The 24,711-nt window shown below is 43.4% G+C and overlaps 2 protein-coding genes across 2 annotated transcripts; both read left to right on the forward strand.

Moving 5' to 3' along the window:
* Positions 1 to 1,416: 1,416 nt before the first annotated feature.
* On the forward strand, positions 1,417 to 20,348 carry LOC103356672 (death-associated protein kinase 2). The gene is made up of 12 exons (XM_008280914.1): positions 1,417 to 1,644; positions 8,679 to 8,835; positions 9,710 to 9,931; positions 10,778 to 10,916; positions 11,069 to 11,198; positions 14,410 to 14,458; positions 14,594 to 14,620; positions 14,855 to 15,007; positions 17,267 to 17,312; positions 17,421 to 17,510; positions 17,791 to 17,874; positions 19,108 to 20,348. Exons 2-12 carry the CDS (start codon positions 8,774 to 8,776, stop codon positions 19,186 to 19,188), a joined length of 1,083 nt encoding a protein of 360 aa, XP_008279136.1. The 5' UTR covers positions 1,417 to 1,644; positions 8,679 to 8,773; the 3' UTR covers positions 19,189 to 20,348.
* Positions 20,349 to 21,042: 694 nt separating this feature from the next.
* Positions 21,043 to 23,618, forward strand: LOC103356680 (sclerostin domain-containing protein 1-like). The gene is made up of 2 exons (XM_008280924.1): positions 21,043 to 21,265; positions 22,166 to 23,618. The coding sequence occupies exons 1-2, from the start codon at positions 21,070 to 21,072 to the stop codon at positions 22,594 to 22,596; spliced, it is 627 nt and encodes a 208-aa protein (XP_008279146.1). The 5' UTR covers positions 21,043 to 21,069; the 3' UTR covers positions 22,597 to 23,618.
* The last annotated feature ends 1,093 nt before the right edge of the window (positions 23,619 to 24,711 follow it).

The following is a 24,711-nucleotide window of genomic DNA, read 5'->3' on the forward strand; positions in this document are numbered from 1 at the left end:
CCGTTTAAAGTGTCCTCGACTGTAGTCGCTGGTTGGTGCGAAATGCATACTAGAATACTGGGCTGTCTGAAGTCCACACAAGTCCGGTCTGATGCAGACTCCATAGCTATGGATGACAAAGACCTTATAAAAGCCTATATAAATGTTAAAAAATAAAATAAAAGCCTTTATTATGCATATCTACGGTCAGTACTGATGACGTTTCACTAGAAGGCAACTTCGGACAAGTAGCAGAAACCATAGAAACGGCCTTCTTATTCTTCTGTGTGTTTTTAAAACAGCGGTAAGCAACTAGTATATTAGGTACATCAGCGCCACCTTGTGCTTCGGAGTGTAAAGCAGCGTAAACATAGACTCACTAATGCTGTGTTGATCCCCACATCTGCTGTTGCTCAACACTCAAGTTGAGAGTCATCATGACTACACAAATACCACAGATAAGACAATAAAGAAAAAATATTTACGTTCTGCCCCCACTAACCTGCTGCCAGTGTATGTTTTAGACCATTTGCTCTGATCTCAGTGCTATGTTGTCTTTATTATGTTTGCTATTTATTTAGAGTTGATTTGACTTAATTTGTGAAGCACCTTAATATTTATGATCGTTGCAACATGTGCTATATAAATAAGATTTATTATTTAATCCTACTCATCCAATGAACTAAATAAAAACTCTACAGTCCTACCCACCTGGCAGGTTAACTTAAGTTTTAATCTGAGTTTCTGAAATCCAATCTCCCTCTACAACCTCACTGACATCAGATACATGCAGTCATGTTGAAACAATGGAAATAAGTGTAAATTATCATTTTTAATATGTAATTAATTATTCTAGGTTGTGTTTAAGTTACGCTTTTAAGGTAAGTTAAATAAAGCTCATTATTATTATTATTATTATTATTATTATTATTATTATTATTATTATTATTATTATTATTATATTGTTACTTCTGCATCTGTTGGCAGATATTCTGGCCCACTGCTCATCAGCAAAGGGCTCTCATTTGTCAGTTTTGATTTTTTAAATTATTGTTTTCAGCCACAATTCAAAAGCAACGTCTTATTTCACTAAATTATAATTTAGCAAATTTTTATTTATTATTACTTTTTCAGTTTTTAGTTATTTGAGTGATTATTGTGAGTTTTAGCTTTTCTTTAATGGAAGGACGTGAACACATCTGACTGTCAGCAGGGCAACACCAGCCACCACTGTTTTTATATTGATTTTTACACTAAATAATCCATCTCTACAACCATAAGAAGTGTTTCCACAGGTTGTCAGATCGTGTGGATGCAGCACCAGGACCGCTGCCTAATGAGGTAACAACAGTCGGTGACCTCAGCGGGAGGATCCGCTCCAGGTCGCTAGACTCGTATTTACGGTAAATCGGACATGACATCAAACTGCTGCTGTGGGTGTTTTCCGCATTCCCCGACCGCTTTCGAGCTTCAGGGCCGAGCTGACGGCGCAGCGCGGACTTTCCAGGACTCTGATCTGAGAGGAGCGAGCAGGGACACATCCAGGACGGGACAGACTCGGTCCAGGAGAACATCCGAGCTGGAGCTGGACCGTCGCGCTGTGCGGGGACACCGGGCTTCACAGGTTCTGCTGCTGCTGCTGCTGAGGCCACATCCATGTCCATGGTCAGTCTGCAAACACTTCTGGTTTGACTGTTTTCTCTCTCTCGTATTTATAGTGTTTGAATATTAGACGGCATCTGCGCCAACTTTAGGTTTGGAGGCTTGAGAAAGTTCTGTGTTCTCTCTGATTGGGACGGAACTGAGTGGTTTCTACATCAAACATGTCAGAACAGGACCACAGAGTGCTGTCGGTGCTGAGAGGATTAATCATCTAAACACGTTTACTACTGACAATACCATCATTTATATGCATAGAAGTTTCTGAAATAATTAGTAGTTTTTATGAGTTTGGTAACTTGATGCAAAGTGCAGCAAAGAATCAAACCTTATGAATAAATCAACATTAGATGCATTAGAACCGTCTCAGGACTCAGAGAGCTGCTTTAATGTGCAGGTTGGTTGTTCTGCATATCTGACAACTTGCCAGTTCTGAGGCTGTGTCAATGTCTTCTGGTTCTGATGTAATCCCACGCTGACATCAGACACATCTTGTTTTTCTTGTGGTTGATTTTTATTTTTAAACTCTGGCTGCATGTTTTTGCTGCTGCAGGATGACTTTAGAATGATCAGAAACCCCCAAGAGAAGCATCTAGACAGATAGATAGATAGATAGATAGATAGATAGATAGATAGATAGATAGATAGATAGATAGATAGATAGAAATACTTTATTAACCCCAGGAGAAACTTGGTTGTTACAGCACAACGATAGAGTTACCACCACCATAAATACAGATAAATAAGCAAAAATAAACAATAAGAAAATCTAAAATGTACAATACATGTAATATGTTGAGTAGAAAAGTCCTGTGTGGAGTGGGGGTGCAGATAGCAATGTGCAACAAAGAGTCCAACAGAAGTGTGCAAAAGGCAGTTTCAAAGATGGAACCAGAAGCTACAAGGCAGAGAGGGCTGAGAGCTCTCTGCCAGCCAGGGGAGATGAGTTAACCAGGGTTAGTGCTTCCTGTGTCTGTAGCTGGACCAGCCTGGTGGAGAAGCTGCTCCGCTGCCTGTCCAACAGGGGGTGAAGCGGGTGGTCAGGGTTATCCAGGATGGACAACAGCCTATCTAAAGTCCTCCTTTCCACCACAGCTTCAAAACAGTCCGGTTTGCAGCCAATCACAGAGCCGGCTTTCCTGATCAGTTTGTTCAGGCCGTTCTTATCACCAGCTCTGATGCTGCTCCCCCAGCAGAGACCACTGCACAGTTCAGGGCGCAGAACACCTCCAACATCCTGCTGCATACGTTGAAGGATCTCAGCTTGCTCAGAAAATAGAGTCGGCTCACCCGCTTCCTGTACACAGAGTCAGTGTTGGTCCTCCAGCTCAGTCCGCTGTCGAGGTAGACGCCCAGGTACTGGTAAATATCCAACATGACGAAAACCTTCTTCCTATTTTTAAAATATTTAAAATATGAGATGAGACGAAACACACCAGAACCCGTTCTATGTTGAATTTCCAATTTCAGCTGAGGACTTTTTTTTTTTTTTGATTAATAATATGATTGACTCTTAAACTGAACCCCATTCAGTGATTCTGCCTCCATGTGGGAAAAGTCATAGTGTGCATTCTGGAGCACTTAAATTGGCCACAGATCTGGAACGCAGCAGTCAGAATGACCTTAAATGATTTGTTCTCTACTATATTAAATGAATGGCTGGGAAGGGATTCAGCAGTGAAAGTGTTGTGTATCTGAACTACAAAAGACGTCTATCTGTGTACAGTTTATTTAATTCAATTTTATTTATATGGCATCAACTCACATTTGCTGTCTCAAGGTTTTTTTTCCCCAAAAGTAAGGTTAGTACAGAATTATACAGAGAAAGTTTTCTTTGAGTTCCCTTTGAGCAAGCGCTTGATAACAGTGGGAAGAAAAAGCGACCTTCTATCAAGGACAGATCTCAGGTGGCCTTGAACGGTTGGGTTGAGGGTAAACAGGAGAGTGACAGGACCGCAGATACAGAACGGGCCACAAGCTGCAGATCAGAAACAGGTAGAGATACCTGCAGTGAGAACAAAACAAATGTGGAAGAAAGAAAGTTAGTGACATGCAACAGCGATGTACAGATATGTGTAGAGAGAAGGAAAAGAGTGGAGAGGAGCCCAGTGCATCATGGGAATCCACCAGCAGTCTAAAGCTACAGCAGCATCACTAAGGGACAGTTCAGGTGATCCTGAGCAGCTCTATCAGCTTTATCATAGAGGAACGTTTTAATCCTGACCCTAAAAGCTAAAACATAAAACTCTAGGAACCATCAGCAGACCTGCAATCTGAGAGCGAAGGGTTCTGTTAGGATGATACGGTACCATAAGGTCTGTAAGGTCACATGGAGCTACTCATTCAGAGTTCATATGTTAGAAACAGGATTTTAGATTCTATCCTGGATTTTACAGGGAGCCACTGAAGAGGAGCTGATACAGGAGAAATATGATCTGGTACTGGTTCCTGTCAGAACCCTGCTGCAGCATTTTGGATCAGCTGGAGGTTTCTGAAAGAGTTACTGGAACATCCTGATAATAATGAACTACAATAGTCCAGTGTAGAAGGTCTAAATGATGGACTGGTTTCTCAGCATCACTCTGAGACAGGATGCTCCTGATGTTTACAGTATTACGTAGATGAAAGAAGGCCGTCCTACAAACTGGTTTTATATGGCTGTTGAAGGACATGTCCTGGTCAGAAATACCTCCAAGGTTCTGTACAGTAGAACTGGAGGCCAAGGTGATGCCATGCAGAGCAGCTATCTGGTTCCATAGTGTGTTTCTGAGGTGTTTAGGGCCAAATACAATCACCTCAGTTTGTCTGGATTTAAATGAAGGCAATTACAGGTCATCCAGGCCTGTATGTCCTTCAGACTACAAATCATTTTTTTAGTTTTTTTTTGTTTTTTTTTATATGTGATAAAACTCTCTTTCCAGGCTAGATGAGATTCTTCTGAACTAGTAGAACGCTACTGCCTTTTCAGCCCTCTTGAATTCTGCTTTAGGATTTGCACTTGTTCGTTATACCACAGAGCTATTTTATTGTAGTTTATTGGCTTCTTCTTCAGAGGGCCAACAGCATCAACTGATGAACGCATTAAAGCTGCAGTTCTATCAACCAGATGATCCACCTGTGTGTGACTAAGATTAGAGTAGCTGCTCTCTGTTGTGTTAGGATTAAAGTAAATAATAGTGGAATAATTTCTACTTATGGTTTTCTATCAGAATCAAGATCAGCTTTAATGGCCAAGTACGTACACAACATACAAGGAATATGGTATCGGCCGTTAGTGTTGTCCTGGAAATGAGCAGTAGGAAAATAAAAAATAAAGAAATAAATATAAAAGAAATACAAATAAAATAAAATAAATTATAAAAAAAGATAAATAATAATAAAAGAATAAACGCAAAATGATAAACATGTCTTAATAACTCAAATCTCACAAACAGAAATACAATCAGAGGTTCTAAAACCCTCACCTTATATTAATTTAGCACTTCCTGTCTGATATTACACAATAAAATCACTATTGCTGTTTAAGCGTGGACACACTCTTATTCTGAAATTAGGACCGGAAGTTACCATATCTATGCACAGAGCAGCAGCAACTTAACACATAGCTGCAAACTCTTCAGATTCCTAATTTAAGGAAGGTACAGTAGAGTAATAAGTGAAACCACAGAATAAACATACAGTAAACTTCTCGTGGCTTCAGGTACGACTGGTAGAAACTTTAAACTTTAAACCAAATAAAGAATAGACACATAACGACAACATCACACATCCTCCTGGTAAATACTGACCTTTACATTCACGCTCGACCAACAACTCAAAAAAAAGGGAATGGCTCTGCACACTGTTGTCTTATCAGTCTTTCTTTTTGTTAATGCAAAAAAAATGTTCTGACATGTTTTAGGGACATGTAAGACTTTCAGCCATGAACTAGTGAAGTGTTGTCGACTTTGCTGCCCAAGTCAGAGCGGGAAGAGAATCATCCTCTCTAAGGATCTGTTGTCTTATATTCTGATGTGATTTTATTGCGGGTTTTAAGACCTTGTAAAAATCCTCGAGCCACAGTTTGAGCTCCCATCGTGGCTTTACCTGCCCTCCACATCAGAATCAGAATCAGACAAAGCTTTACTGCCAGGTGAGCTCGCACACAAGAAATTTGCATCAGTCACATGAAACTCACGAAGGGTTGGTTAAACAGCAAGACAACAGCAGAGTCTGTACTGTGACGCCATCCAGATCAGAACTGAAACCAGGTAATGGAGTTGTAGAACTTGTTGAGTAGCTATCACATATGATGCCTGGACTCGTGTTATGGTTGACGCATGTTACAAGTCAGTTATGTTAATAGAGAGAACTGGTGGTCTTTATAGCAAACCATTTATCACACAGTCGCACATGATTCTTAGATGGCAAAGCAGACGTGGAGTGTTGTGGCAGAACGGCAGCTGACAGATAAAGATGTACTACTAGTGACTGACACACGTTTAACACGATACAGGTGCATCTCGTATAATTAGAATATGGTCTAAAAAGGTCAGTATTCTTCATCAGACAAAAATGAAATCTGTTCATGTTCTTGACTCATTACACATTACCTGAAATCTTTAAACCCTGATGATAACAGCTTACAGCTCATGGCATCATCCGTGGATCTGTTTGGCCGCTAAGCAAACTGAAGTGGATCCAGAGATTCAGGGATGGAGGAACAGATGTGTTCTCAGATTAGTCTCTCCAAACACACAGGTTCTGAGTTCTGTAAAGACACCCCTTGGGACTGGAACAATGATTGACCTGATTAGACGTGTGGGGAACACAGACTGACGAAGGGAGAGGTTAAATAGCGTTGTGAACACTGGAGCTACTACATCAGCACAGGAGTTTAACATCTTTTCATGAATGTCATGGTAAATGGTAAATGGTCTGCACTTCAGTCTTGCCCAAGGACACTTCGGCTGTGGAAGGGCGGGGGATCGAACCGCCAACCTTGCGACTGGAGGCTTGGAGGACAACCCGTTCTACCACCTGAGCCACAGCCGCCCCTGATCTCGCTGCCTTCCTGATGTTCATTCTCCTCCTCATGTTTTGCTCTCGTCTCCGTTATGTCCTGTTAGCCACAGTGGTTGGCATGCTAATGCTAGATCTAGTGTGATTAGGTTCATCTTGTCTACTCTGATTATAGGTATAAGCTTTCTTTTTTTTATCAGACGATGAGTATGTTTTAGATAGGAGCTGTTTCTACCTTTTGACATGTTTCCACTGTCACTTCCTCAGAAACGCCACTGACGTCTGTGGTGACGTGTCTTTATCAGCTGCTGGTTTCCTGGAGGCATGGATGTGGCCACACCTCCTGCCGCCCGGTGGTCTCTGCAGGAGAGCATCCCATGTGTGGGGCAGCATGATGCCCCCTCATCACGGTTCACGGTGTCTTTGGCTTGCCTCCTGATTTCTACGGCCTCCTTGATCCAACATTGGATCAGGCGTGGCCTGTTGGGTAAATCGGACAGATTGGCAGGCGGGTCACGCCTCCAGGAAACCACCAGCTGATAAAGACACATCACCACAGACATCAGTGACGTTTCTGAGGAAGTGACAGTCGAAACATGTCAAAGGTAAAACAGCTCCTATCTAAAAAATACTTATTGTCTGATAAAAAAAAAAGAAACCTTATACCTAATACTAGCGCTAGCTTCAGATCATGTGTAGAAGGTGTTTAGGTCAGTAGCCAGAACAGTTCCTTTCTCTCACAAAGACGGGAGCTGTCTCTGTGATCGCCTGCAGTCCTTTCTTGTCATGCTGTTGAAACCCCTTTCATCATTCTTCGTTGCTTGTCTCAGCCTGTATGGTGATGCTTTATGTTCCTCCATACAGCTGCTGACGAGGTCCACGTTGTAGTGCTGGTGTGCTTTTAGAGCAGCGCGGTAGACTGATCCGCTACTGAAACATAGAGACTTTACCGTGGTAATGACATCACGTGAAGCCCGCCACTACTTCCACAAACTCACTGGAGCTGGACTGGAACACATCCTAGTTGATGTCATTCAGAGTATCACATCCACTGTGTCATTCTCTGTTGACATCAGGGTGAATGGGGCCTTTGTCTGATTTGCAGAGTGGAGGCAGTGAAACCAGTTTGTAGCCCAGGATGAATCAAGAGTACCTCATTCTGGTGCAACCCACTATTTCGTTTGTGTTTTACTTCATTGCTCACTTTCTTCAGTGTGTGTGTGGTTTGTGAATGAGAGAATTAAGAGCAGGTGGTGTCCGCTGATTGGCTGCTTCCTGCCACGCGATTGGTCAGGGGGCGGGTCCCTAATCTATTTGAACAGCCCACCAACTGCACTCTGGCTCCTCACCTCTAAAGACTGACACCACCAGGACATGCCAGCAGGCCACATCTTTGTTGTCTGTGTTGTAGGAGCATGCAGCAGCAGCAGCACTAGTTAGTTAGTTAGTTAGTTAGTTAGTTAGTTAGTTTAGTTAGTTAGTTAGTAGTCGTGCACTGTGGATTTTGGTAGGAGGTGGGTTAGGGTTTCTTTAGTTCAGGGAAGCTAGGCTCAATTTAGAGTATTTTTGCTTATTGTGTTGGCTCATGTCTCCCTCTGAAGGAAATAAAAAACTGCTCTTGTTGAACTTGGCATACTGGTTGCTGGCCTTTCTTGGAGTGGGAGGAGTGGTGGAGCACAAACTCATGTTGTGTCAAAGGTTCCCCTAGACCGGGGCAGAACAAACTGTCTTGAGGTTTGCTTTAAAATGTATTATTTTTGATTTGATAGCTCATTTCGTGACTAACTAATAATGTGTCAGCGTTCTGTTGAATGACTCAGAAAGCGGTCAGATTTGCGTACGTGCCAGTAAAATTAAAACATTATATTTTAAAGTCGCAAAGTTCTTGGGCTCACAGATTATAGCTGGTATGTAGAGGTTTAATGTATCCCAATCAGCCACAACATAAAACCGCCTGCATAGTGTTGGCACAATAAGCAAAGTGTGGTTTCTTTTGAGTAACTGTTTGTTTTGTGATATTTTGTGTCACTAATACTCAGGTCCAGCTTTGGTTTATGGAAAATCTGGACAACCATGAACCCCTTGATGTTGACGGTTAAATAGCCAGCAGAGGACCACGGTGAAGCGAACCAACATGGCTGTCTTCAAGCCTGAGAATGTGGAAGACTTCTACGAGATCATGGAAGTCCTGGGAAGGTATGGACAGAACTGCTGTAACGGTGTTGAAGCTCCACAGTGTCGAGTATGTTTTGCTGTAATGTTGCCAGGACATTTTGTTGCTCTTGTTCTTTCTTTTGAATTCCAGCACACTGGATTTGAATTTAGCCGACTTTTAGCTTTAATTTTAGGGTGTTTTTCAGGTGTTGAGCAGGACCCCTTAGTTCCAGTGAAAGGAACGCTTAATGCTTCAGCATACCAAGACATTTTGGACAATTCCATGCTCCCAACTTTGTGGGAACAGTTTGGGGATGGCCCAACATGGCTGCGTACGAGTGCACAAAACAAGGTCCATAAAGACACGAGTGAGCTAGTTTGGTGTGGAGGGACTTGTCTGGTCTGACCTCAACCCAATAGAACACCTTTGGGATGAAGTAGAGTGGAGACTGGGAGCCAGGCCTTCTGGTCCAACATCAGCGCATGACCTCACAAACGTGCTTCAGTAAGAATGGTCAAAAATTCCCATAAACACACTCCTAAACCTTGTGAACAGACTTCCCAGAAGAATTGAGGCTGTTATAGCTGCAAAGGGTGGGCCAACTTCATATCAAACCCTACGGATTCAGAATGGGATGTCATTAAAATTCATGTGCGTGTAAAGGCAGACGTCCCAGCAAAACACAGTTTTACTGACTGTGCATCCATGAAGCTTTGCCACAAAACTGTAATTCTGGCTGTGGCTTCACATAGGACCCTAACATTTAAGCACATTTACATACCAACCACCTCCAGCAGTGATATCTCAAACATCATCTTAACATCGGTAGTTTTGTTCGCGCTTCAACAGTATCTTATACGTCTTCTGTATGTGATGCCTGGTCTTCACTGTGAATTCTGTCCTTGTCCTGTCCAGTGGGCACTTCGGTCAGGTTCGACGGGCTTGTGAGCGGACCTCTGGGACTTGTTGGGCGGCCAAATTCATGAAGGTTCGGAAGAGCGCGTGCAGCCGTCTGGGCATGGACCGGAGCAGCGTGGAGCGAGAGGTGGAGATCCTCCAGGCCGTACAGCATCAGAACATCGTGACCCTGAAAGACGTTTTTGAGAGTCGAGCAGAGGTGGTGCTGATTCTGGAGCTGTGAGTTGACGAGAGACTGATACAGTGCAAGCAACAAATATGACATGCCAGTCAGACACCTCACAGAGTAACCTTTAAGATCATGTTATGAGTGACACTAGGTCTTTATATGCCCGCCTCATTACTCTCCCCTTTATAACAACAACAGGTAAGGAGCTTAAACCAACCTTAGAATAGTCTGATAGTCACTGTGTGATGGTTTGGTAAGTGTCTCTACCTCAGGAGTCATTGTCGTAGATTAATTGTAGTAACTGGACCTGCTTGAGTTCCCTGAAGACGTTCCACCTCTCATCCAAGAGGCTTCATCAGCTCTGACTGACTAGTTGGGAGTTCCAGATACTGATATCCTGAAGGAGACATTAACACCTGAGTTTGGGTTTCAGTTGGGGGTTTGTTGCTCCCCCCCCTCGTTATGTGAGTCATTGGTGCTTTCCCTGACACAGTGGGGTTCATTAGGAGCCTGTCCAGGTGCTACGATTAATCTACGAGAATAACCACGACCTGGAGGACTGAGAACCTTCACAGACAGCTACCTCAGGAGCACTAAATAATAAATATTCATCTGCTGTTATATGAGAAGTTAGAGGCAGCAGCTTATAGGATGGATATGGCTGAAAGTTAGACAAGGATATCAGCATCTGTTTCACATCATCAACCTAGGCTTAAAAAAAACACATTAACGTTCAGGTTCAAAAACCATATTCAGAGGGAACAGTGATGGATATGACAGTAGCTACACGACACACAAATGCTTGAAACACCTTACTGTTTTCCTATCCTGTCAGATGTATTGTCTCATACAGAGAGTGGAAAATTTATAATTCACTCTGGTGTCTGTTCTCTCAGCGTTAGTGGAGGGGAGCTGTTTGACTTCATTGCTGAGAAGGAGAACCTGCTGGAGACTGAAGCCATTGAGTTCATGAAGCAGATCCTGGCAGGACTGGGCTTCATGCACAGCAAGAACATCGCCCATTTTGATCTCAAGGTAAAGCTGAACCGATCTTAAGAACAATCATGAGCAAACGTTTACATGTAAAAACCGGTGACTCATACAACTTGTATTTTTCTGTGACGGAATAATTAAAAATTATGCAAACATAGGCTTCCATAACAATGTTTTTTTTTTTCTGTTTTCAGCCAGAAAACATCATGCTATCAGACAAAGTGTCATCACATCCTAACATCAAGCTCATTGACTTTGGCCTCGCCCACTTTTTCAATCCGGGGGAGGAGTACAGGAGCACAAGTGGCACTCCACAATACATCGGTGAGAAGGAACAGTATTTCACATCACGTTTTCCTTCTTTGGCCTCTATGTAAGTGCCACAAGCTGCAGGTGTAGCTTCATGAAAGAGCTCCAAGTAAGATTTTCAAAGAGTTTGAGTTGCAGCAAAGAGATGAGATTGTGTAGCCATCAAGTAATACACTGACCTCTTGGTTAGTAGTCCTCGCTAATGCATCATAAACGGAACTTCCTGATTGAACATCATGTGAAAATTCCTAAACTCTCTAGTGTGTCATTTGGAAAAGATATGGCTGCTCTTGATACAGCCTGTCAGCTCTCATCATATTTTCTTTGTCTGACTGGTTTGAACTTTGTGTTTCTCGATAACAACGAGGAATTCTTCCATCCTGTGCTGCATTCCAGAAAGCCAGCCAACAGTTTGCTGGGCATCAAACTGACGCGAACATCTGGATTTTTATTGCCTTATGGTTACAGTGAGGGAGTAAATAGCACAAAGGTGTGTCTCTTTGTTTGCAAGAGCTTTTTAAAGGTATAAAATCCCTTTTTCCTGGATTCAGTATATCAGTTCACTCAGACAAAGAGGGAATATTGTGTGTCAGTGTGTTTAGAAATGTGTGACTAAAATGTCGTTACACACTAATTGCTTTTCCTTTGCATGGTTCAGAGTGATCTATGGTAAAATCTAACATCTCTGTAGGGTTATTGTCCAAGTGTCACATTGTTCATTTAGCTGGAAAACGGCTTTGACATTATTTCATGACGAGACGATGACTCATATCTGTTTTGCTAGATTTGGATGAACACTCATGCTATGAAATGTAATGCAAACATTCATTCATTCATGTGGAGGAATTTGGGATTAAAGTGCCAACTTTGCAGTTAGTTGAGACCCGGCTCTACCCCCTAAAGCCTCGGTCACAACCAGACGCATGACTTTCAGGATCCTACGTCCTCTGCGAATTTTGGGTGCCATGGAGGTCGTACAGGTAGAGGACAGGTTGCTCCATCAGAGAGGCGCAAGTCTGCCTTGCAAGTCGCAGGGGCGACGTGAGATGTCCGTTCAAGCATGGACCATAATTGCAAAGTGCGATTGGCGTGGAAATTGTACTCACGTCTTGAGTTTGTCTTCACACCTGCGTACGTGGCCGCACTCACCACTTAGGAGGAGAAGGGAATGCACAGCCTAAATCAGTCACACGTGAGGACGTACTGATGTCAGTTTGGTGTGATTTTGGGCCATCGTCAGACATCAGCAGTTCAGCCGGCCAAAGATGTTCTTTTGGGCTCCGATAACTGTACTGGCTGCTGCAGCATGGAGGTAGAGGGACCTCAGTGTATCAGGAGAAATACTCTATCAAATAGGTCAAAGTTCAAGCTCAAAGATTTTATTGTCATTTCCACGAAATGTCGTTTCTCCATCAGTGAGTGCAGTGCAATAGAAACATCAATAAAATAGTTTACATCATAATAAACTAATAAATAGTCATAAAATCAGATAAATACAGTCCGATCTCTCATAGTGCATCAAGTGTCCTGACTTGACAGTTGACTGGCTGTCCAGGGTGAGAGTGGGTGTGTCTGTGGGGATGGAGGACAGTCCATTAATAAGTCTTACAGCCTTATTACTAAAGCTGCTGCATCTCCTCCCTGATGGCAAAGGGAGAAGCTGTGGTGGGAGGGGTGGAGCAGGTCCATGGTGATGGAGGTGGCTTTACTGATGCTGGTGTAGCTCCATCAGGCAGGGCAGTGGGCCACCAATGATTCTGCTGGCTGTCTTGACCAATCTGTTGAGCTGCTGCAGCACCAGAACCAGGTGGTGAAGCCATCGGTCAGGATGCTTTCAGCGGTGTCCCTGTAGAAGGTGGTGAGATGCGTGGTGGGGAGGCCTGTTGTCCTGAGTCTGCGGAGGGAGTGAAGCCGCTGCTGAGCTTCTTTGAGGACTGCCGAGGTGTTAGTGGTTGGAGTGAGGTCATCATCAATGTGAACCCCCAACACACTGCTGACCTCCTTCACAGCAGTCCCATCGATGGTCAGTGGTGCATGATCCTGTTTGCCAGCCCTCCTGAAGTCGATAACAACCTCCCTGGTCCTGTCCACATTGAGGAAGAGGTTATGGGAACTGCACCATGAACTCAGCTGTTTCACTTCTTCCCTGTATGCAGACTGGCTGTTGTCCTTAATGACGCCCACCACTGTCGTGTCATCTGCACACTTCAGGATGTGGCTGCTGCAGAATCTGGCAGTGCAGTCCAAGGTGAGCAGCCGCTGATGCTGAGGGGAGCAAGTCGATGATCCTTCCATCCTCAGCCTCCTCCCCTAAGGTGGACATCAAGGTGTTCATCTGATATTTCTGCATTCTTTTATTCATGCCTTACGCTATTCTAAAGCACTCAAAGCGTCTTAGCCATTTCGGCCATTCGCCTGCTTTATGGAAATCAGACTTGCCTGATGGGACCAGTTGTATACAACTTATAGGAGGTGCCTGGTCTGCTTGGTCTGCCGAATCATCCATGTTTCACTGCCAACGTCTGTTACTCCCCACAGAAGTCTGGTGTCCCGCTAGCTCGTCTGGCTCGTTTTTTCTTTTTTTTCCGTTTTCTTCTTCACCCAAACAGTCTCGTGGAGGCGCACGCTTTCCTGTTGTCTTCTGTCAAAAATCCTCCGTACGTGCTTACGGGCTGTCTGCGACCTCGACATTTCGCCAGATGGACTTGCATGACACGTACCATTCTGCATGTAATCTGGACGCAGACGTAGGAGCCGTACGGCCAGTTGCGACCAAGGCTTAAGGTGTTGCCATTCAGGCTTAGTAATTCACCCACAGTACAGTAAGTATAGCCAAAAAATCATGTATGTTATTGGAAGATAGCCAAACTATCTGTCAATAGATGGAAGGCTGCATTGTTATGGAGTTGGAGTGGAAGGTTGGTCAGATGATGTATTGGGGGATGTGGAGGGTAGCGGGACAGATGGGGTGGTCTTATAACAGTTTAAGAGTACATGCACAAACACAAATACACAATCCTCAACATCTCACTCTGTCTTGTGCCCGAGCAAGCTGTCGCACTGTCAGTCAGCTCAGTTTGTTATAAGACTTCCATTCAAGTGTAAGTAATGTGTGAGGAGTGTCTGTGGTGTAGTTTTAAATAAAGCTCTCATCATATTCTCTGTTTCACCTGGGATTATGTAAGTGACTCCTGGCCTTCCCTTTCTCTGTTTGTCTCCCTCTCAGCCCCCGAGGTGATCAACTGTGAGCCTCTGAGTACGGCAGCAGATATGTGGTGAGCATCGGCACAAGATTCCAGATAATCCGAGCAACGATAGAATAACTGTTCATATTTGTCTTGCATTTGCTGTGTAGTAATGAAAAGATTTAAATCACGTGACTGTCTTTGTCCTGTTTCTTGTTCCTCCAGGAGCATCGGAGTAATTACCTACATACTGTAAGTGTTGTAGCCATTAAATATGTTATTGCACATATTTAATAAAGACATCTGCTTTTGACAGTATATTATGTGAATTTCCCCTCACTCACAATGTATTTTGAGCTTTAAAATTAACATCTCATTCACTGTTATTACTAAACTTAAGGTCTTTTACCAGAGATGTGATCAAAGAAAAACCTCAGATATCGATGTATCGTCGTCTCACTCCTGCTGTGTGCTCTCTGTCCTCAGATTGAGTGGTTTGTCACCATTCCAAGGGGACTCTAATGAAGAGACCCTGAGGAATATCATTGCGATGACGTATGACTTTGACGAGCGCTATTTCAGTACCACCAGCTCCATGGCCAAAGACTTCATCCAGAAACTCTTGGTGAAAAATCACAAGTATGTAGCACTGGTACAGTATCTGTTGCAGGCAATTTAATTTAAGATGTATTTAAGATGCATTAGGATTTCTGGAATAACTTACGGAAAGCTTGTTAATGTGACCCCTGTGACTCGTGCCGTGCTATGAATGAAATACGTCCATGAAGCATTTTTCAGACAGTGGATCTGGAACATCGCTGGCTTTGTCAATCCACTAAAGTGATGCCATTCTGTCTTTCAGAAATACAGTCGTGACTCGATAATTAACCCTTAACAATCCTAAACCTGCTATCCGACAGGTTTTTAGGAAAAAACAACAGAACTCATAAAAACAGCCTTAACATAGCGACAGCCTTGGATTCTGACTCCGACATGACATTTAATGTCACCAATCAGGATAACAGCGTATTATCTGACTGAACAATTCCACAGATTGGCTACGTTCACACTGTAGGACTTGATGCTCAATGAGGATTTCTTTGTGAGTTCCTTCACATTTTCAGTTAAATGCAACTTGTATGTGATCTGCTGTGTGAACTTCATACGACCCAAAAGTGTCCCGCATGCGCAGAAGAGGACACGACGACGTCACACGCAGCGAGCGTGCTCAGTGTTTACGGAAGGAAACATGGATGATAACGGTGAAACGTGTCTGCCACTCCCCCGCCGCCACCGATGGTGGAAACAGAAGTGTGAGCGCTAACTAAACTAGCATCAGCAGCCAAGTACTGCCTGTGTGTTCTGGACACTTCCACCCCGTCAGAGCGCTCCCCCGGGGTGGAAGTGTCCGGAACGTGCACAAGTGCACCGGTCAGTTAGGCTGAAATCCAGCGATGCATAGTGTTCTAACAACCCACTAGTTATTATAACAACTATGAACAATAATTAACAACTAATGAGCCTTCCAGCATCAAGCCCTCCTTGTATCTGGACCTCCGTCTTAACAATCCGACAGCCTTGCTATCCGACATAGAAGAAGGTTTTACATTTAGTGTGGGGTTATCGAGTCACGGCTGTAGTTAGGCAGAGATTAAAATCATAAGCAATATTTTACCCACGGACATTCCTATGATTTAATCCTTAACATTCTTTTAACATATCATGACATTAAAACGTCCCTTCAGACCCTGAAAGCATGCTTGAAAGAATCAGGAATGAGGAGATGGAGCAGCTTTTCTTCAACAGGTCCAGAGTGTTTTGTGGCGTTACTGTGGTTTTCACCTCCACATACCTGGCTGGAATGATGCCACTGAACAACTGTCTGATGATGCAAGTATTCAATAAACTCCAACAAACAATTGAAAGCGACAAATGCAGCTTCAGTTCCCGTTCTTCTTCTCGTCCCATTCCTGCCCCTCCTTTAGAAACGCTCTGTAATGCTTCTAAAGTCACTTATTGAAGAAAAGCCGCCCTTTTTCCTCAGTTCCAAATCTGTCAAGTGTGCTTTCAGTGAATGGACATTAACATCATGATAAGTTGAAAGAATCACAGCACATGAATGAACACAACAGAAACAGGACATGACATGGGAAAGGCTGCCAGATGATTAGATTGCACGTTATTTTTCACCATCAATGGGGAAACTCACATTGTTGCAGCAGCACAGATACAGGGAAGAGCACCAACAAGTGACAGAAAGAAAGGAGAACAAATAAACTAGAAATAGATATTATAAGGGCTGCAGGGTGGCGCAGTTGGTAGCACTGTTGCCTCGCAGCAAGAAGGTTGCCGGTTCGCATCCCGGTGGGGGTACCGGAATCTTTCTGCGTGGAGTTTGCATGTTCTCTCCGGGTTCTCCGGCTTCCTCCCACACAGTCCAAAAAACATGTTTAGGTTAATTGGTGATTCTAAATGTGTGAATGTGAGTGTGCTTGGTTGTCTGTCTCTACGTGTGGCCCTGCGATAGACCTGTGGCGACCTGTTCAGGGTGTCCTGCCTTTGCCCTAAGTCGGCTGGGATAGGCTCCAGCCCCCCCGCGACCCTAGTGAGGATTAAGCGGTGTATAGATAATGGATGGATAGATATTATAATAGATGGACTTGGGTTGTGTCCAATCACAGACGGGAAATGTACCAACCCGCCCCATTTGGTGAAATATTGTGTTTTCTAACATCTTAAGTTTTGTCTTTGTCTAATGTTGTTGTGTTTTTTGCACCCCACCTGCAGTTTATTTAGTTTGCAGTGAGAAATGTACTCAGACTATTCCACTTATTCAGAACGTTTTCCTGTTTGGCTGATTTGCTGTTCTTTCTTCTGCGTTGATGTTTTTTTTTTTAGTGACAGAATGACAGCGGAGGAGTGTCTGCTCCATCCATGGATTAAGGTTATTACAAGTTTTCTGTCATTTTATAGCCCATAAACATGCTTCATATGTTGACTACTGCTCAGTGTTACTACCTGTAATCAGTACTAATGTCGTTGTTTGTTTCAGCCCCTCACACGCAAACAGGCGGCCAATAGGAATCGATCCTCGATCAATATGAAGACTTTTAAGAAGTTCAACGCCAGAAGGAAATGGAAAGTGAGTCTGGATGTGTATGCTGATCTATTTAAAAGTGTATTCTGGGTTATTTCATGCCTTTTAAGATGAGGAACAAAAAGCAGCAGGGGTCATTGGCCATACTTAAACCAGTAAGTGTGTGGTACGCTCTGGAAACTATCACATCACCAGGATACCTACATTGATACAACTAAATATTACAGCCATTTTTAACAAGAAATAAGAATAACTGTTTATGTATGACCTGTTCACACTAGATGAACAGAAATAAAACCTCTGATGCTCCTCTGACTCCCTCTAGATGTCCTTCAACATGGTGTCAATATGCAACCGGCTGGTAAATCTGAAAATGTGTAAGGTCAGCTCAGAAGCAGATCCGCTACAGGTGAGGCCGCTTTCTGTTTGCTCAGTTCCCATATTGTGTATGAAAATGAAATCATCCTGTGAGTTAGTTTTTTTCTTTAGCATCATTTACAAATGGGTAACAAATTATTGGAAAACCCAACATAAGATGTTTTAATACGGTTGTGGGCCCACATGTGCCACCAGAACCCCATCAGTGCACTGTGGCATTGATTCTATAAGTCTAGAAAGTCCAAATCCCACAGCCGAGCCTCATGAGGTCCTGGACCCACATTCATGGAGGCCCTGGTAAAACAGCCGAGCATCAAGGAGGCCCTGGTCAAACTGCCGAGCATCGTGGAGGCAAACAGCCGAGCATCTTGACTGACTTCTCACCCATCCCTGGCTCGGCCATCACCCCTCCTTATCGAGTCAACACCCTTTCAGTTCCTGTTCCAGCCGATGCCTCGATAGTTCCTGTTCAAGTCGATGCTTCCTCTGTTCCTGTGTGTGGGCCCACCCTCTCATCTGTTCCCAAACCTGAGAGAGCCACCGTCTCTTCTGTTCTTGCATCTAACAGGGCTGCAGTCACGTGTTTCTGCTTCTGAAAGGGCCGTCAACAGAAAAGGTGTTGACCAGAAGGGGAACAGATGAGGCGTCGGCCGGAAAAGGAATGAATGAGGCGTCAGCTAGAACAAAAGGCAGTCTTAGCTGGAACTGGAACAGGAACATACGAGGTGTTGACCATGACGCTCAGCTGCTAAACCGGGACCTTCATGGTGTTCGGCTGCAGGAGACGGGCTGGGACCTCAGAGGTGCTGAGGAGCAGTGAGGCCTATGAGCTGTGGAGCTCTGTGGTGTGTCAATGGGAGCCATACTTCCTTCTGGAAGACTTTCCAGAAAGTAGCTCCTAGAAATGTCGGGGTGCAGATCAGGCAGGAAACTAGCTGGTTCAGCGTGAGCCTACTGGAACCGAGCAGTCAAGCTGCTTGCTGACAGAGGGACAGGCTGGATGCTAGCAGGCCGAAGGCTGGTAACGTGGTTATTGCTGTCTAATATTAAATAAATGTAAAGATTAGTTTGATGATCTGGAACATTTAAATGAGCGTAATCTGCAAAAACAGGAAAAAACAACAGGAAGGGGGCAAGTCCTTGTTCACAGCCTGTATATTAGTCTGGATGGTCTACCTCTAACACACATCGTCTGCTTTATCAGACACAACTGTACAAACAGTTCAGAAGTGTAAAATCCAGCTGTGATGATGTTTTTCTGCAGAGACAATGTGAAAGCGACGTGGAGGACACAGAGAGCAAGCCTGCCTCTCTGCTGCGCCGAAGACTCAGCAGCAGCTCCTAGAATCACAGCAGACACTGCTCGTCTATGGAGGGGTGTTTATGAATGATCCTCAGAGATGTTTGTGTGGCGTCTCTGGATGGTTCAGTGTTTGGAACACTTATCATGAATGTAAGAATGTGTGGATGGGTGATGATGTGGGAGAACTCTGGATAGACCTGTATTTCTTATATTCCTAAGATGTCCTATTGAGCTTCTCTACTGAACCCAAAAACTCATTTTTGCCTTTTTCTTTAATCCTTGAGTCGAATGTTTTTATTGTCAAATGCAGATTTGTAGACTTATAAAATGCAGCTGGATTAGAATTGCCTTATATGCTATGTTGATGGTCAATAAAGTTATTTAAGAGAATAAAGACACACTTTATATTCACCAGGGTTCATACAGCTACTGCAGGCACGTTCAGCACACCTAAACTAAGAAATCCTCAATCCAAGGTCTTTCTGACACTTCACACATTCAGAGGTTGAAGGGTTAGCTACAGCATGTTCCCCTGGTCTGGGACACAAGATTAGAACTTCTCGTAGACTAATTGTAGCAACTGGACCTGCTTCCTACTGGCTTCTCTCCACTGGCTCCCTGTCCGGTTAAGAATAGATTTTAAGGTTTTACTGATCACTGTAGATCCTCGGGTGGGTTCCTCCTGATCGCTCCAAAGGTGACCAGGCCTTTTCTGTGAGGGCCCCTTGGCTTTGGAACCACCTAGCTGAGGAAATAAGGCCCGCAGATTCAGTATCTTCTTTTAAATCACTCATTAAAACGCACTTTTATAGACTGGCTTTTGTTCTCTTTTATTTCTCTTTTAGATTTTCTTCTCCCTTTATATCAGTACCACCTGCTGTCCGTCTCTCTTTTCTCTTTTCCTTAATCTACTTTTATCTTCAGCTTTTATCTTAACTCCCCTCTGTGATGTCGTCTTTTTAATCAGTTTTACTAGTTTTATTATCATACACCTTCCAATAGTGACCCAGCCTGCTGTGTTTCATTTTTATTGTGTGTATTTTTGTATTTTTTTGAGTGTTTGCCGGCACTTTTTATTCACATTGTTGTTTTCTTGTGTCGCCTCATCTCACTGTGTGTTGTATTTCTATATCATGTAAAAGCACTTTGTCAATTCTGTTCTTAAAGGTGCTACACAAATAAAGTTTATTATATTAATGTTATTATTATTATTATTATTATTATTATTATTATTATTATTATATGCAAATGTAAAGAAGAAATCAAATCAAACAAATAAGTGATATTACATCTAAACTGTTTAAAACTTCACATAAGAGCAAATACCTTACTGTTACACTTAGAAGTAATGCAATCGCTGTCAAGTGATGCAATTATGCACAAGTTTTGGTCTGAAGATAGTGACCTTTTCACTTTCTTTGCACCCAGCAATTCAAACTTCAAAATGGTTTTGGGCTCGATTATAACTAGTTTTCATGAAGCTGAACTCCACTACATGTGTCACCAGGTGGAGACAAACAGTCTCCTTACATCACCTCTTGGCCATTTGTGAGCTGGTTTGTGAACTAACGTTGACTCCACTCAGGTGTCAAACATTTATAAAGCATACAGGTACTACTGCAGGCAGGGCGTTGAGAGGGTTCTACACAGTTCTGTCCCTGTTAATGCAAACCTATTCACACTGAAGCAGAAATTAGACACTTTAATGTCGATTCATTCATTTTAGAATAATCTTCTAGTCCTAAACTACAGAGGATGTGGAGGCAGCAGAAGTCCCTCCAGCCTGACAGTTGAGTGTACAGGTGGGTGTGTCCAGCCAGTACACACTGTGGTGCTACAGTCGGTGATATATAAAGCCCACCTGCAGCAGGTCAGTCACTCATCAGTCAGTGGCAGCAGCGTCCAGACCATCCAGGTGAAGTCATGCTCCGTCCTACCTGCGCGCTCCAGCTCCTCGCGCTCCTGCTGCTGCTGCGCACGAGCAGCTCAGCTGTCCACAATAACGGCACCGAGTCGGTCAGTCCTCAGCCGGTCCCGGACACCTCGGACCAGCCAGCTGATGAAAACACGAACCAGGCCAGGAACGGCGGGAGACGGGTCGCCGGCGCTGTGCGTAACGGTAAGAACACGACCCACACACCGTGGTTCTGGTGGGATTCTACAGCTGGACGTGATGTTTGATGGATGTCTATCTATGATGATTGGTGTCCAAATGGAAACATCTCCTTTAGTGTAGTGATGTGCAGAGCTGTGGCAGTTGATAGATAGATAGATAGATAGATAGATAGATAGATAGATAGATAGATAGATGTGAGAGGAATCCTCCATGGCTTCAAACTACTTGATATGTTCATCTTCTACGACCTCTCACTCCTCTTTTTGTCTCCATGATAATGAACATAAAAGTTAGATAATGGTTGTCGAACAGTACCTACCAGCAAACATCTTATTTATTTATCCTTGGTAAACAAGTGAACAAACACTGAAGACCTCCACCTCCTGCTGGTCATGTAGACCAAACAACATATTAAATACTTTATACGTTGAGATTTTAGGCAGTTTTTTTTGGCACAGCAGCGATTCAAAGAGCTTCACAGATTACATACATGAACACCGGTTACATAATAACGTCACTAGGATCATCTGTGAATGCATGTTTAATGGGATGGCACCTGACTTTCTGGAAGCAAATCCATCTCAGTCCTTTACAGGATCAAACAGGTTACTTCACTGATTGTTAACTCGTGCAGAGATGAGAAACTGAGTGGGCATTTAGAACCAGACAGGGTTATCAACAACAAGATGAATCTGTATAAGATGATCCCGTGTTGGGGAGAGTTCTCCTTCTCTGGCTGTCAATGTAAGCATGTGTTTAGTATTTTTTAAAAGCGGTACCCCTCCAGCTGATTAACATTTGGTGGGATTATGAGAGACAGATAAGAAATAAATGAATCTTTAAAGCCCAAGGTTGAGTCGTATTCCCGTATTCTGTACATGTAATTCCATTTTAATGTCATAGAGCCGGACCAGAGCCAGGTGGACTGCAGGGAGCTGAGGTCCACAAAGTACATCTCTGACGGCCAGTGCATCAGCGTCAACCCCATCAAGGAGCTGGTGTGTGCTGGAGAGTGTCTGCCGGCCCACCTGCTGCCCAACTGGATCGGGGGCGGAGGCTACAGCGGGAGGTACTGGAGCCGCCGCGACGCTCAGGAGTGGCGCTGCGTCATCGACCGGACCAGGACCCAGCGAATTCGGCTGCTGTGCAAAGACGGCAGCACGAGGACCTACAAGATAACCGTGGTGACCTCCTGCAAGTGCAAACGCTACACCAGGCAGCAGAACGACTCAGAGCACAAGCAGACGCCGGCCCACAGCAGCAGCAGACAGAACAAAAACCAGGGCAAGCCTGGACCCCCTCAGGGGACGGTCGGGACGCCGTCTGACAATTAAAACCCATCTACAGTTATCACTAGCAGCCTCCTGCAGCCACTCCTGCCTGCACCATGAATCCTATGGTTGAATTACAAGTGTGTCAATAGTAAGCAAATATTTAAGGGCCAGGCTAGAAGTAAATAAGACGAAGAGCAAAGACTGGTCACTAAATTTAGATTATTTTTAAACAGAAAGTTGTTATAAAGTGAGTCTATGGCCCAAAACTCAGTTCAGCATTTAGACGAATGAAATGTTTAGAGTGATATCAGTTCTGTGTTGGTCTTGAACACTACCGAAGCTTTTCCACCGTGCTCCTACACCATCTCTTTAAAAAGCCCACATACTGTGAAATACAAACATGTACCTGGTTCTGCCTAAGGAGCATTCTGTAGACTTGTTTGGCTTGAATGTCACAAATGTTCATTTATAAAAAACAGTCCTGAACTTCAGCGGACAGTCTGGACAACATCTCTAGTTCAACACGTGGTAACTGGTTTATTCAGTAGGTACATACACATTAAACAAAGATGTATGACGACTGCTGGAGCTGGGACTTCTATTGATGAACAACACCAGCTATCCACTCAATCAAAACGAGCAACTCTGCTGTGATGTCAAGACCTCAGAAGCTCAAGAGATAGTTCCAGCATAAAATAAAACAATAAGATCTATTCTAAAATGCAGCTAATGGCCAGTTCTAACAATGGTGTCGTTTAGGAAATCCCAAATATGCTGTTCAGCAAATAGAACTGTGGCGTTGGCATTAGTAATGGTAAGAGTTTCCCTGTCGAGAAAAATGGAGGAAAGGTAGATGTTGTTCCAATTCCATTCCAAAAGTGGAGAACCACAACAGCAGAACAAACACTGATTCTCACCAAAATGTGGCGTAAACTTAAAAATGTCCCATCTGCTAAAACCTACTGGTCCTAAACGTGACTGGACACTGGAGTCTGCGTTTTCAGGTGTTAGCTGAGCTCAGGTTATTTACACATTATGGGTCAAAGTGCAGCCGTGAGGCAGGCTCTGATTGGCTGACCTTTCAGCTTTTTTCCAAAATGGAATGGAATTTGAACCATTTTTTTTATTTATTTATTTTTTTTAATACACCCCATCTCTCTGTTTTGTGTGAACTCATGATTATATTATCACTGTTTTTAAACGTGGTGGTCACAGTTGTAATTACTGGCTGGTTCACAGGGTTTTGGGGGTTTTGAGTTAATGAACCTTTATGGACTCGCATGGACTGGTCCGGACAAGTGATGGGCACAGAACTGTAGTTTACTAACACATTATATATGTTGTATAGTAAGATTGGATGTTTTGCTGTAGAACAAACAAAATATATCATCAGTAGTTATTTTACATTCAGGCAACTTACCAGATTAGTTCATTTACAACATTTTCTGATGTTGCTAAAAACCGTTTCGTTAAACATATTTTCAAGTGTTTGTTCTGAAACTGCCCAGAGATGTGATGGAGATCACAGGGCCAAAGCAGTATGTAGGGTATGTCGCCTGAAAGCCCCCCCAGCACAAGGACTCACAGAACAGACCCACTGCCAACATAATGGTGGAACTAAAGGCATTGTGTAATACAGTAACATGAAACAGGCTGTCGATACAGGAACGTTTGGCTCCTGTTAAAAGGAAATATCTCCACAGGTCTCAGTTTGGGGACTTGGCATCACAAATGGCAGGTAGTTTAGCTGTAGAGCATTTTAATGTATAAATATTAGAAAACATCTATTAAGTATTTCAGTGCAGATGTAGGATACGAGACATGCTGAACATGTTACTATAATGTATTCACACCTTTCCATTAAAGAAAAGGCAAAAGTCACGATAGACACTCAAAAAACTAAAAACTGAAAAAAGTAATAATAAATAAAAATTTGCTAAATTAGAATTTAGTGAAAAAAGATGTTGCTTTTGATTGTGGTTGAAAAGAATAATTTAGAAAAAAAAACAACAACTGACCAATGAGAGGCCTTTGCTGATGAACAGTGGTCCAGAATACCTGTCAACAGGTGCAGAAGTCTGACTGAGAGTTACAGGAAACACCTGATGGCAGTGATTGGCTCAAAGGATTGTTCAGCTAAATAGTAGTTCACAGGTCCCATCATGCTGGTTTTCT

Source organism: Stegastes partitus, unplaced genomic scaffold (assembly GCF_000690725.1).
Source record: "Stegastes partitus isolate 25-593 unplaced genomic scaffold, Stegastes_partitus-1.0.2 Scaffold6, whole genome shotgun sequence".
Taxonomy (NCBI): Eukaryota; Metazoa; Chordata; class Actinopteri; family Pomacentridae; genus Stegastes; species Stegastes partitus.

What these genes read in the sequence shown, in the direction of transcription:
- LOC103356672 (XM_008280914.1), top strand. Translation starts at nt 8,774, where the DNA reads ATGGCTGTCTTCAAGCCTGAGAATGTGGAAGACTTCTACGAGATCATG. An exon ending in TCGCCCATTTTGATCTCAAG is followed by an intron (nt 10,917 to 11,068) that starts GTAAAGCTGAAC and finishes TTCTGTTTTCAG; the next exon opens with CCAGAAAACATCATGCTATC. An exon ending in CAGAAGCAGATCCGCTACAG is followed by an intron (nt 17,875 to 19,107) that starts GTGAGGCCGCTT and finishes GTTTTTCTGCAG; the next exon opens with AGACAATGTGAAAGCGACGT.
- LOC103356680 (XM_008280924.1), top strand. Translation starts at nt 21,070, where the DNA reads ATGCTCCGTCCTACCTGCGCGCTCCAGCTCCTCGCGCTCCTGCTGCTG. An exon ending in CGCCGGCGCTGTGCGTAACG is followed by an intron (nt 21,266 to 22,165) that starts GTAAGAACACGA and finishes TTAATGTCATAG; the next exon opens with AGCCGGACCAGAGCCAGGTG.